Source organism: Sinocyclocheilus anshuiensis, unplaced genomic scaffold (assembly GCF_001515605.1).
Source record: "Sinocyclocheilus anshuiensis isolate Anshui unplaced genomic scaffold, SAMN03320099.WGS_v1.1 scaffold918, whole genome shotgun sequence".
In the NCBI taxonomy this organism is placed as follows: domain Eukaryota; kingdom Metazoa; phylum Chordata; class Actinopteri; order Cypriniformes; family Cyprinidae; genus Sinocyclocheilus; species Sinocyclocheilus anshuiensis.
The window spans coordinates 342,886-357,617 of NW_015540946.1; the positions used below are offsets into that span (position 1 = coordinate 342,886).

At 38.1% G+C, this 14,732-nt stretch overlaps 1 protein-coding gene across 1 annotated transcript in view; it reads left to right on the forward strand.

The window, feature by feature from the left end:
* Positions 1-1,560: 1,560 nt before the first annotated feature.
* The window catches only part of LOC107689831 (serine protease HTRA1A-like), a 25,719-nt gene continuing 12,547 nt past the window's right edge, over positions 1,561-14,732 (forward strand). Inside the window, exons 1-4 of the mRNA XM_016487993.1 lie at positions 1,561-2,008; positions 3,140-3,298; positions 12,716-12,818; positions 12,929-13,133. Of these exons, the coding sequence (XP_016343479.1) occupies positions 1,693-2,008; positions 3,140-3,298; positions 12,716-12,818; positions 12,929-13,133 (783 nt within the window). The 5' untranslated portion in view covers positions 1,561-1,692. The remainder of the gene's footprint in view (positions 2,009-3,139; positions 3,299-12,715; positions 12,819-12,928; positions 13,134-14,732) is intronic.

A 14,732-nucleotide genomic window follows, 5' to 3' on the forward strand; every position in this document is an offset into this window, starting at 1 on the left:
ATTTATGTTGCCTGAAAAGAGCTTTTATTGGGATACAGGCAAAGAGTACAGGCAACATTTCTCTTGTTCACTTGCCATCTTTAGCTGTGTTTTCAAGTTGTCCAACTTAATATTTGTTCACGAGGAAAACCATAAAATCACCCTCTTCGAGTTTTTCGTTTCCACTTAACCACAAAAACAACCCAGCCTTATAGACCTCAGGCCAGGGGCCTCTCCCATGGCCAAACCCCTCGTAAAGATTCCAGCACTAAAACAGCCCAAGGGTCTGGTCAGTGAAAGCGTTTAAAGTCAGTATTTAGACTAATTATTTTTATTTTTTAATTAATTTTTTGGCATGCAGCATCATAAATATAGACCTACCACTAGAATCTCGGACATTTAGTTTGTGTGCGACCAAGCTCTGCGAGACGTATTATAGGTCTGTAAAATTCCTGGACCCACTCTCATTCGTAAACGCTGCACTCCATGCATTACCACATAAATGTTTATCAGGCTCAATTCAAGCGCCTGTAAATTATAGCAGGAAGCTGAAGCTCAGCCTGCCACAAGTAAATGACTCTGTTTGCTGCAAGCTTTTTGCTGCAAGGTTCAATTAATTTGCTATTTGGAGGATGGGGTCTGTTTACCATTAGAGTCATAAATGTGATAGTTTTCCATAACAACAATGGAAACGCATAGAAAGAGGCCCGGATACACATTCTTGCTGTGGGTTTGTGGTAGATAGGAATTAGTTTATTTGTCTTCCTGTGGGTTTTTTACACATTTAACTACTGGCACCCGAGTCATTAGAATTAAGTCGTTAGAATTCTAGTCTCGAGTAAAAGCTTAAAAGGTTTTTAGGGAGATTGCATTTATAGAAAGTTTAAAAAAATATTCCTGGAACTTCATTAAACATATGTTTGCTGCGTTCTTTTACTCCACATTCTTTTCCTAAAAATCCTTCCTCTTCATTCCATCTGTAGCAGCTGGTGAGAACTGGAAATATGTGCCATCTTTAGCTGTGTTTTCAAGTTGCCTACAGTATGGTGTTTGCTGCGTTTCAGTGTTGTTGTTGTTGTCGTCATTGAAATTGAAGCGATAACTAAATCATTAGTCAGAAGTGTCCAACTTAATATTTGTTCACGAGGAAAACCATAAAATCACCCTCTTCGAGTTTTTCGTTTCCACTTAACCACAAAAACAACCCAGCCTTATAGACCTCAGGCCAGGGGCCTCTCCAATAGTTCTGTCAATTTAATAGTTCTATCTATGAGACATGATATCCTTCATGTATCCATCTATCTATCAATCATTTTATTTTTACTTATTTATTTATTTATTTATTCGAAAACTGTTACCATGGTACTAGCAATGTGTTTTTATACAGAGGTAGGTTTTCGCCACAATTTCAGGAACTGGATTTTCATCAGAGACCGCTTTGCTCTGATTGCACATCAGTCTTAGAGAGTTCTCCCACATCCAGGCCAATCGAAGCGCTTGTTGTCATTGTGGTGAAGTGTGCGCGTGGAATCCGGGGCGCTTTTATAAACGCTGCGCCAGCAGAAACTCGAGACGCGCCCACGGCGCACCACATTTACACAGCTCGGTCCAAAGATTATTCCCGCTTTATTCAGCAGCTCAGTTGGTCTAGTTAGAAATTAAATACCGCGTAATTCTCAATTTGATTAACTTGTTTATTAAACTTTAATCAATATGATTTGGGTAACTTTGTTCTGCCTCTGCGTCTTGGTAACATCGCTGCAAGCTGATGCGCGCCTCACTAAGCGCTATGTGATCGGCGGATGTCCAAGTCAGTGTGATAAGTCCATGTGTCCGTCGATGCCAAAGGACTGTCCGACAGGACAGGTGATGGATCACTGTAACTGCTGCCTGGTGTGCGCATCCGGAGAGGGAGAGGCGTGCGGCGGGGTGGGTAAGCTGGGGGACCCGGTGTGTGGAGAGGGTTTGGAGTGTTCCGTGACCGGAGGAGTGGGCTACTCCGCTACCGTCAGGAGGAGAGGGAAACACGGTATCTGTGTGTGGTTCACGAGGAAAACCATAAAATCACCCTCTTCGAGTTTTTCGTTTCCACTTAACCACAAAAACAACCCAGCCTTATAGACCTCAGGCCAGGGGCCTCTCCCATGGCCAAACCCCTCGTAAAGATTCCAGCACTAAAACAGCCCAAGGGTCTGGTCAGTGAAAGCGTTTAAAGTCAGTATTTAGACTAATTATTTTTATTTTTTAATTAATTTTTTGGCATGCAGCATCATAAATATAGACCTACCACTAGAATCTCGGACATTTAGTTTGTGTGCGACCAAGCTCTGCGAGACGTATTATAGGCCTGTAAAATTCCTGGACCCACTCTCATTCGTAAACGCTGCACTCCATGCATTACCACATAAATGTTTATCAGGCTCAATTCAAGCGCCTGTAAATTATAGCAGGAAGCTGAAGCTCAGCCTGCCACAAGTAAATGACTCTGTTTGCTGCAAGCTTTTTGCTGCAAGGTTCAATTAATTTGCTATTTGGAGGATGGGGTCTGTTTACCATTAGAGTCATAAATGTGATAGTTTTCCATAACAACAATGGAAACGCATAGAAAGAGGCCCGGATACACATTCTTGCTGTGGGTTTGTGGTAGATAGGAATTAGTTTATTTGTCTTCCTGTGGGTTTTTTACACATTTAACTACTGGCACCCGAGTCATTAGAATTAAGTCGTTAGAATTCTAGTCTCGAGTAAAAGCTTAAAAGGTTTTTAGGGAGATTGCATTTATAGAAAGTTTAAAAAAATATTCCTGGAACTTCATTAAACATATGTTTGCTGCGTTCTTTTACTCCACATTCTTTTCCTAAAAATCCTTCCTCTTCATTCCATCTGTAGCAGCTGGTGAGAACTGGAAATATGGTAAGCAACTCTAGATAACCACATAATATTAATATTACAGTTATAATAATAATATTTACAGATACTGAAACTGTTCTCTGGTTTTCTGTACTCTGGTGTCCATGTATGTTATTGCTTCATAAAACATCACATTGTTAAAACTATGGTTAAAATTAGGGCTGCACGATAAATCGCATGCGATATTTAATGCGCATCTTGTCAGAAAGCCGGTTCTGTATGGGCTACTCCGCTACCGTCAGGAGGAGAGGGAAACACGGTATCTGTGTGTGTAAAAGCAGCGACCCGGTGTGTGGCAGTGACGGGGTCTCCTATCAGAACATATGCGACCTAAAGCGGGTCAGTAACCGAGCGCAGAGTCTGCAGCAGCCGCCGGTGCTCTTCATACAGCGGGGAGCGTGTGGGACGGGTGAGTAGTACCTCGCCCAAACAAACAGAAGAGCACAGTTTACCTGTCCTTTTACACTCTTTACAGTGGTACAGTATAAGTCCATGAGTACTAAATAATAGGCTACTAATGAACAATGTGTACTACTTTCATTCACATACTTTCACAACTACTGTTACTTTCACATGAGATAGATAGATAGATAGAATGATGGATTAGTTGCGTGAAAGAGAGGGAGAGTCCAGATGTTGGCAACAGATGCAGATGACATCTTTGCCGGATGGTATATTCATCATCGGCCAAAAACGTCTGCAAAACTGTGCAGTGTGCACCCCATTCTTGCCATCTTGTTCCTTTTGTAAACCCTCTTGGTTGGCAATGTTGGTTTCTTTTTATACAATTAAACAGCAGACAGACTAAATTTTAGACAAATGTGGTAGGAATATAAGGAGGAAAGTGCCTTTCAGTTGATAAACAAATTGGATAAACATCAAAATTATGTCTCAGTAACAGAAACTTTGTGTTTGAGTAAAGCGTATGTATTTGTGCCTGTTTCATCATGTTTATGATGAACATGAGGCCATTCTTGATCCACAAGGTCAAACTGAGTGTAAAATGATCAGTGCCCAACTTCAGCCATGCATCTTATATACTGCATAAGTTTCTGCACTCAGTTATAATTAGTTGTTTTAATGCATTTTGACCCTCACGTGCAGTTTGGTCATAGCACTTGCTCATCAGGTACACAAACACCGTCTGACCCATCAAGACCACTGTGAATGGACAAAAACCAGAGCAGCTTGTGTGCTCCTTTTATGGATATGTGTGTGTGCCCTCAGAATATTCAGTTTCACCTCTTAAAATGAAGTCTCCCACATCTTAATTTCTGTGTTTGTGCGTATTTGTGTGAGATAGATTATTCATGGGTTATTAGAGATTAATTTGAGCAGGTTGCAAAGGGTTTAACTATATGAGATTGCATTAAAAATGATAAAGTTCCTATTTTATATCCTTAAATGAGATGAAATGTGGTCTCTCTTTATCTTGTTCCTTCATTATTCTTACTGAAAGAGCCTCAATGTATTCATTTTGGCAGACACTGACTCTTAAATTGTGGCTGAAAGTGGATAGTTGTCTTGATCTGGATAGTGGATTTGTGATGGTGAATCCTCACACACACTTGTTGGCTCACAAACAATTGTGCAAAAAAAAGGATTAACTCCTCATGTCAGGTATTGAGTATGAGCACTCCAAAGCCTGTTCTTTAGAAGCTTAAATATTTAGGATACGTTCGGCATAAACGTTGACGCGTCTAGTCTCTGCATATTGGCCTAATAAAGGCTCTAAGCAAAGTGCCAAGCTGTGAGAGGTCTGTGGCTTCCAAGTCCTGGCCTCACCTAAAGAAAACACACTGTGTTGCAGAGCTCATGATGTCATTTGCATCTGGATCTGAAGTTCTGCCTACATCTCTGTACACTTCTCCTTCGCTGGCTGCAGATTTAGGTCATATTGTGAGTCTTATGCATTCATCAGGAAACAGATTTTTACTGAAGCAGAAAGTAAGTCAATCAGGCACCCTCCTGCAAGACTAGATGTTTTAGTCTGTTTTGGGTTTTGGATGATTGTGATTGAAGGAAATGGCCTGCACACCGCTAGCTCAAGAAGGGGAATGGGACTGGAAAGCACCAAATGCTTTCCAGTCTCACATCGCACCTTGAACTGTTATATTAGCGCTGTTCTAAAACCTAGTTAACTGCCTTTCTGTCTACTGGAGCCTAAAGTGACATGATATGAAACGTTTTGCAGAGGCATCAATTAGACTCATGATCACTACAAAACATTAAAGGAATATTTCTCTCAAAAATGAAAATTTGGTGAAAATGTTCTCATCCTCAGGCCATCCAAGATGTAGATCAGCTCTTCTTTATCAGAACGGATTTGGAGAAATTTAGCATTACCTCACTTGCTCACCAGTGGATCCTCTGCAGGGAAAAGTGCAAAGGGCATCTTAAAATGAACATTTTGCAAAATTGGGTTCCCAAACCTTATGAGCTGCTTACAAAATGAGTTTTATGTATAAGGAGTAAGAAAAAGATGAAGTGAATGTTTGTGTGTATGTGTGTTTATGTGAATGATTTATTAATATTACACTGAAAAGCTGCTTTGACACAGTATTGTATAAAGTGCTATACAAATAAAGGTGACTTGACTTGACTTGGCTCTTTGGGAGCAGCTGTAATCCTAACATCTCTATACGGGCTCTGAGCTGGAGATAGTAGTGGGCAGTGTGTGTGTGTGTGTGTGTGTGTGTGTGTGTGTGTGTGTGTGTGTGTTTAAATTTATGGCAGTGTTCTTTTGCATGGTTTTCATGAAGTATTTCAGGCTTGTTTCCCAGAGCTTTTTGTATTTTGTGTCTTTGCATTGTTTTTCTGCTGGCAGTTCTTCATTGTGATTTGTCTTTTTTTCTTGTTCTTGCTCATGCTAGCTTGTTTGTGTGTATTAAGAACCAAGAATCACATTTCCTTATTGCAGTGTAATGTATAACCATAGCATTGAAATTCTCTCATGATACACACACTCAGCATATCTGTGTTTGTATGTATCAGGCTTTTAATTGCTCTCTGTAGTGTGTATGTGCAGTGGTTTATGTGCTTTTATCTGTTTTTTTATGTTGTGGGTGGTTTTCATAGGCGCTCAGAGGTTTGTCCCATCCAGACTTCTGTAGATTTGTTTAGTAGCCCTACAAATGCTGATGAGGCACATATTTCTCCAGTCTCTGTGGCTTCTCTCTTTCTCTTTCTTTCTCAAATCTTATTTCACCACAAAATCAAAAGAAGAAAAAAATCATAAAGATAATAGCCTATTTATTTTATTTACTTTTATTCATTTCTTACATTTTGACAATATTACATTCTCATGACAATTAATCCTGTTATTTTATATGCAGTGATTCTTGACATTAGACTGTAACAGTATTTTTTTTTTTGTTATTTAAATCTGTGTAAATTAATGTTGGGTACAATCAGAACTACCATGATGTATGAATACTATACATTTTCAATCAAGAATTTGTTGTTGTTGTATTACATTAATACATTTTTTATCATTTTGTTTTTATTGTTTTGCCTTATAGTAATGAGAATATCGGAGGTGATGTGCTTTAATAATAATAATATTATTACAATAAATTCATGCTTAATAGGCTTAATTTTCTGAACAATTATGCAAAAGTACAAATATAATTTCCTTTTTGGCTCTAGATGATTGATTTAGGTGAAATATGTCCTGGTCATATTTTGTGAGGGTGAGATTTTCATTTTCACTGTTGTTTTTCACTCATTCTTTTATACTTTATACTGTGTTCCTTTGCTACAGTTTTATATTCCTCATCACTTGTCTCCACCAGTCTGGTCTGCTTTCATCCTTACCTATTTATTAGTGGATTCTTTCCCTCACATCCTGCTTCTAACTCCAAATGAATGAATCTCAGCCTCTCAGATATTTTGCTGGTGATTTTTCTTCAAAACTCAAAACAACAGTGACGGTGTGCGTGTGGAGGTATGGTTTGATATGGTTAGAAAAGTATCTCATCCTTTCAATGTCTCTTTGTTCTGATAATTTATATTGTTTAAATTCTAAGCTTTTTGTTATTTTGTGTGTGTGTGTGTGTGTGTGTGTGTGTGTGTGTGTGTGTGCTCTGTTTGTGCAGAAATGGCTTTTGTTTAACTCTTCAATTTGCATGTTATGAAAGACATGTTTATTTATGAGTGTAGTCAAGTGTTTGAACTCTTTTTACTGATACTAACACACACAAACTCACACAGATCTACACATGGATGTTCAGTCTAGAAATTAACTATCTATGAGAACAAGAATAGACAGGCACATAAGTGTGAATGAATTCTGTTATGACTGGATCATGAAAAGAACAAGAAGGGACTCATTATTTGTTTCATTAAATTAATTCGTCAAATTCCTTTATGTCTCTTTCTCACTGCCCTGGAGCCTAGAGCTTCTCTCTTCCCTCAAGCACTTGCAAATACATTTTCTCCAGCCCTCTTTCTCTGACAGCCACCTCTCCTTTAGTGTTTGTGCTTCTGTAGTATAATATAGGACAGGACTTTCCCACAGTAAGGACTCGTTTCCTGCTCTCTGCTCACCTACATAGGCCTCGACTAAACTCAAATAAGCACACATCTCCAGTCTGAATCCTTGACAAACCCAGCAGAGAGGCCTCAGACAGAGCTTACACAACTGTAACTGGACACCATAACTATAACTCAGAGCCACAGGCATGACCTGTTCATGTTCACAAGGTTTCATCCCTCACCGATTCTATTGACTTTTGTGAGAACTGTGCTAGCCAGGAGTGAGCTCTCCCTATGCCAGAAGCTGTTTCAGAATAGAATAGAATAGACAATTTACTCTTCTCCTCCATCCACTTAGAGTTCCTTTCAAAAGATTTGGGGCTGTAAGATTAATTTTTTTATGTTTTAATAAGTCTCTTATGCTTACTAAGGCTGCATTCAAAAATAGTAATATTGTGAAATATTATTATAACTTTAACTATTTTCTATTTGAATATCTTCAAATTTAATTTATTCCTTTGATGGCAAAGGTGAATTTTCAGCATCATTACTCCAGTCTTCAGTGTTACATGGCCCTTCAGAAATCATTCTAATATACTGATCTGGTGCTCAAGAAACAAATCTTATCATTATCAGTGTTGCACTTGTGTTGATTAATATTTTTGTGGAAACATTTGTCTATTGTTTTGATGAATAGAAAAAAATCTAACATTATAAACATTTTTACTGTCACTTATGTGTCCTTGCTGAATAAAAATATTATTTATAATTTTTTTTTTTTTTTACCTACTGACCCCAAACTTGTGAACGGTAGTAGCAAATGGTCCTGGCTTGGGTAGAAATACCTGAGTTGATCGAATGCAAAATCTTTGAACATCTGGCTAGAAAATTTATTCTCTTGGAGTCTTGCAACTGCAGATACAGTAAAGCTATTTTATCATGCTAAATATATTTTAAAATCAAATTTTTAGGTGGACACTTTTAGGCAGCATTTAATCTTTTGTCCAGAAGCCTTGCCTTTTCTTTTTAAATTTGCAATGTGAACAGTTTTATGTATACACTAAATTTCAAGATGACATTCTGGAATAAATTGATGGTTCAACCAGCTTTCACAGGCTGCATGTCTCCACCTCCCCAGGATCTCTAGGACAAATGTCATTTCATTCTCTCAGACCATATGTTGTAATCTGGCAGTGTTTCAGTTTAAACACAAAGGGCTCATATTTGTGCAGGCTTTGATGTATTTAGTTCAGAGCCGAGCACATTCTTGGCAGGTTTGGCTACCAGCCCAGTAGTTCTTTAAAATGAAACTTTACTAAAATTTTACTGAAGTAATAAGCCAGGTTGTGTGTTACAATGATTGGACCACAGGTTAGGTGTGTTCTGAGCTTGTGCCTTTTCTTTTCATAAATGTTGAATAAATTGTTAAATGAATCACTGACAAAAATGAGGACAAACACTTGTTCTGCCATGTTATAGTTCATTAGCATAACTGCAGGAAGTTTACGGTTGCCAAGCAACATAGCAGCTCATCCAATCCGAATTTAGGTTAACATGCACTTTAGAATAGGGAACACATATTCACTATTAACTAAGAGTTTTCCCTGAACAAACTCTGAAATTGCTGTTTATTAATAGTTAAGAAGTTGTTAAGTTTAAGTATGGTGCAGGATTAAGGGATCTAAAATATGGCCATGCAAAATAAGGCATTAGTATGTGCTTTATAAGTACTAATAAACTGCCAAAATGCTAGTAATATGCATGCTAATAAGCGACTAGTTAATAGTGAGATTTGGTCCTTAAAATAAAGTGTTATCGAATTTAGAGTTGGAAATCTCTATTTTATAGTAAGGTGACTTTACATTATTGAATTATTGATGCACCATTTTACTGTAGATAGGCAATGTGAAAGAATCCTCATGCGAAAGGTAGCCTATACTTTTTTCCATCTTGACGTTGAGTTTTACTGCTGTTTTTTTTCTCACTTGTCTTGATAGCTTTTCTCAAAACGTGATTTTAGATTGAATGCCTTGTTTAATGTTGATCTGGAGCTGGTCAGTCTCACCACACTGGATATTCTGTCGCCATAAAATAAACTTTTGTTTCCTTTTTCCTGTTGGTCTGAAGAGGATGGTTAGTTGTGATGGGTTGAATTATGTGCCCTGTGCTGTGTGTTCAAACATTTCATCAGATGAAAATGAGTCAGCAGATGCACAAACCCATGCATGTGCGCATGTCAGCAAGGATTTTGGTTCTTTCAGGGTTGGCAATGTGATTAACTGTCAGATGTTGCGTGCGGTCTTGCATCTCTGAGAGCAAAGGTTATGGAGTCGTAAATCATAAATGCATCAACAGTAGCACTGGCTAAATCATTTTGATACTTGTAGTGGAAGTGTGGCCAGAATATGCACTAATAATTCATAAAATGTCCAGAAAGGTTTTGTTCTGTCAGAGATAAGAGGTTATGAATTTGTTTAAATCTTTGTGATCTTCTTGGGTTTCAGTAGCTGACTGTGGGCCAAGATGAGACAAGCATGTCTGATTCTATTGTTTCTGCCAGGGCATTTGACCTAATCATAGGTCTCTTTCAAAGAGGAAAAATGGCTAAAGGGAGGATTTGTTTAGAATTCTTTGGCCTTCAACTTCCCAGAGTAAATCTCCAGTCCAGTCAGTCTGATATACGCTAAATGTAAGATTAATTTAGACATTTGATGACTGAAGAGTTTATTTGCAATCCCAATATTCAAGCATAGTTGACCTTTTAGAGCAACTTTTAGTGTCCTAAATTCTCTATGGCAGAATACAGATAGATGCAGTCTCAGGGTTGAACTTGAGTTCTTTTTTTAATGCTGTTAGCTCAACAGTAATACAGCAGAATGGACCTCAGCAACCTGTTTCTGCTTGTTCCTGTTCAACAATAGCCCTGGACATCAAACTCCCAAACTTTCAGCCAGATTTTTAACCACTATCACCAGTATTCAAGCATGTGTGTGCCTTCTGCATGCATCGTGGTAGAGGTAAGAGAAGAATTGTTGGATAAAGTCATTATTTTTGTAATGCAAAACATATTCTCATAGCTTTATAAAATTACGGTTGAACCACTGATGTCACATGGACCATTTTAACAATGTCCTTACTACGTTTCTGTGCCTTGAACGTGGTAGTTCCCTTGCGGTCTATGCAGGGTAAGAAAGCTCTCGGATTTAATCAAAAATATCTTAATTTGTGTTCTAAAGATTAAATAAGGTCTTATGGTTTTGGAACGACATGAGGGTGAGTAATTAATGACAGAATTTCCATTTGTGGGTGAACTATCCCCTTAAGACATACTGTTTTGGGGGCTTTAAATAATTGCACAAATAACAGTACACTGACTACTGCAAACCTTGGTAAATCACCTTGCATGATTCATTTAAATACTCTTCTCCCATGATTTTAATGTTTGAAATGGAAACTACAAATGCATATGCAATAAGGTCAAATGCAATAAAATAACTGTGTCCATGCTGATGTGATGTTTCACTGTGTGTCTTTATAAAATCCTGACAGTAGTTTTTAATGCCAAAAGAGGGGTTGCACTGGTGCAAGCTGTTAGTAAATTTGGCCCCAATATTTTATTCAACAAGGACACATTAAATTGGTCAAAAGTACAGTAAAGACATGTCATAAAATATTTCTATTGCCACAACAATATTAAGCAGCACAACAATTTTCAGCATTAATAATAAGACATTCCTTGAGCACCAGATCAGCATATTAGAATGATTTCTGAAGGATCCTGTAATACTTAACATTGGAGTAATGGCTGCTGAAAATCCAGCTTTCACAATATTGCTGTTTTTTAATCAAATAAATGCAGCATCGGTAACCATAAGGCACTTCTTTCAAAGGTATTAAAAAATCATATGGACAATGCATTTATTGGCATATATATTTATTTACACCAGAAAGATAAGATTTAAGAGTTAGGTTGTAAAATGGATGAGTAAAGTCAAGTCAAGTCAAGTTTATTTGTACAGCGCTTTTCACGATACAAATCATTGCAAAGCAAGTCCTCACCTGCACTCAAAGGTAGACACACATCCGCCATTAAAGCAAGTAACAGTGAGTAAAACAATGGTAATGTGTGTGAATAGAGTATTAGTAATGTAAGCGAGATTAGCGGCAACCACGCTGGCGATGCTAGCGGGCTATTTGCTAATAGCGGACTCGGGAAATCAAAATAAAACTAGTGATAAGGCGCTCTGATTGTTTTTGTTGTAGAATACGATAGGGGATATATTCACACGTTATAGAAACGAAAATGATGGTGTATAAAATTGATTTTAAGATTAAAAAAAATTGACGACAAAGAATTAACTTGACGGAGCTCAAACTCAAAACACACGGCAGCAACAAACAGGAAGTGACGTGAATATGTGTGCTCTTAAAACACTTTTATGCCTGATGAAGATGAAGTGATCCGGAACATTTTTTTCCACAAAACTGGGAAGATTTGGTGTTAAAACTATAATTAGGTTGAATTACTCAGGTCAGAATGCAAGCCAGCGCAACGCCTGGATATGACTTTAATTACGCTTAAGCAAATATTATAACTCTTCATAAACCACTCCACTCTTTCATTTTAATGTTCCCTCACTTAGCACAAACCCATCTGGCCACAGACACATTTATCTGTTGAACTTGCATGCTTTTCAACAGCCAGGTCTTCTTGGGGTCCCTGTGATCCTGTATAATTAAAAGGGCTCCTCCATCATTGCAGTGACTGTCTTACTGATTGGATCAAATGACAGCTGCTGTCGTCTGTGCGTTTGAGTCTGTGATGCATTCCAAAACAGTCTGACCCTGAGGGTGATGAAACGAGAGTAAAATTAAAAGAGCAATTTTCACACACTTTATGTATATTATGAACTTTTGAGTGCTGATAATAAACTCTCTTTGTTTGAAAGGGAAAAAATATCTCTCACTCCATTTCCTTCATGGTGAAATTACAGAGGACGAGAGTCAACATTTCCAGACATGTCCTCCAAGAGACACCTCAGATCATGCCCCTCACGTGTCTCTCTCTCTCTGTGTGTGTGTGTGTGTGTGTGTGTGTGTGTGTGTGTGTGTGTGTGTGTGTGTGTGTGTGTGTGATGTTGACTTACGTAAGCAACAGAAGTCCCATATATATATTTACACAGAAAAATCCCACCACTTGTCTTTTTTTAGTTAATGACTAGTCTCCTTTTCCTTTCTGTATCCTGTTTAAGGGATGTAATTTGATATGTTCAGATGTTTGTCCTCTACTGTCCATTTCTTGCGTTATACATTCTCATTACATCTCTTTTTTTTTGTTTGTTTGTTTCAGCTATCCATGATAACCCCAACAGCCTGAGATACAAGTACAATTTCATTGCAGATGTTGTAGAAAAGATCGCCCCTGCTGTGGTTCATATTGAACTGTATCGCAAGTAAGTTTCTAGCGTTATTATTAGTCTACATTAAAGAGGAATATTTGACCAAATGTCTCATTTTTACATCTGTTTCCATCTCTCTTTCATACTCTTTGTGTCTTGTTTAGGATGGTGTACTCAAAGCGTGAGATGGCTGTGGCAAGTGGATCAGGGTTTGTGGTGTCTGACGATGGCCTTATTGTGACAAACGCCCATGTGGTAGCCAATAAAAACCGAGTGAAGGTGGAGCTTAAAAACGGAGCCTCGTATGATGCTAAGATAAAAGATGTTGATGAAAAAGCAGATATCGCCCTCATAAAGATCGATCCACCGGTAAGAGGAAGCAACACAGCACTGCTGCTGTAGCACATTCCATGAAGACGATAAACATTACATTCTTTAGCATTAGAAGCACAAATTGCATTAATTTAGTTTGAGTTAATTGCTGTAATTTAGATTTCATTTAGACTAATACTTGCAACCCTGGATACACATTCTCATGTAAAGTTTTTTACTTTACATTTTGTCTGTTTAATTTTGATGTTTGTTTAATGTTTATTGCTAGAAAGATTTACAAAAAAATCCTAAACTTTGCTAACAGGGTGGAAAATCTCCTGGAACATGAACTACTGTTCATTAAACCAAATCATATAGCAGCTATAATAGCTCCGAGCCTGTAAATATCAGGTAACTATGACAACATTCAGGGTGACATACGGCAGGATTTCCCTTTTAGCTGTTCACCCGTTTTAGGTTGACTAGATGCAAGGGTAAATTAGGCTGACGAAGGTAAAGACGGGAGGATATAAATACATGCAGAGAGAGGGAAAGTTTACCAGGCCTCAGGGACAGATATTGTACTCTCTTCATCAGGCATAAAAGTGTTTTAAGAGCACACATATTCACACAGTGACTTGAAGGCTAAAGTAATGCCCCAGAAAGCTGTTTGCTGAACTGTTTTAATGACCATTATTCTCTCAGCAGGAACTTAGCATGTTTAGCCCACCACAGACAAAACATCTGTGTGGTTTGTGTATTGAGGTGGACAGATTGAACAGTTTTATGAAGCCACCTCACCATGGTTTATAAATGGAAACTGAGGTTTTATTTTTGATCCTGATTGTTTATACTGAAGAGGTTCATGCCTGAATACGAAACTGCAATGCACCAAACATGTCAGGCTCTGTTTTAGAATATAGTTACTATTAGTGCAACATAAAAAACCAAGTCCAAATAACCTAAGAGTGTTTCATTAACAGAAAAAAACAGATGGCCATGCTAAAGATTGCAGGAATTCAAACTTGGCATCTATATTTCAGCAATTACTGCAATCACACAGCGCTGTAATATTTGGAAAGGAGACTTTTCATGTAACCAAAATAGGAACATTACTGACCCCGTAAATACAGAATGACCAACACAATCCTTTTAAGGCATCTTAGGTGAAATTTTCTATTTCCCACAACCCCCTCACTCACTCAGGTCAGTGTAGTGCACTGTGCAAACTCTTAAAATATATGTCATGCTGGCTGATAGACACCAGGCAGCATGTTTGGCTGACAATCCTAACCTCACAATCACTCAAGCTCTTAAACATATGTTCTCCAGAGAAATAAAGCACACACAAGCCCAGACAGCAAGTTTGATCCGATGTTCCCAAAGAATGCATACTGCTCCAAGATCAGATTCCTTGATTGCTTCTTATCCCGATCCCTGTAGTATCCTATGGCAGTGCCTATAGTCTGAGATGATTTATGTAGCTCTCTCTCTCAGCTGGTGTTTCTGATGCTTCTGGATTGAATTTGAATCAGTGGGCTCTTTAATGCCCAGCTGCTAAAGAATTTACCCCAGTTTGAGTGAGTGATCTTGAATGACATCATATGGTCGTGTGTGTGTGTGTGTGTGTGTGTGTGTGTGTGTGTGTGTGTGTTT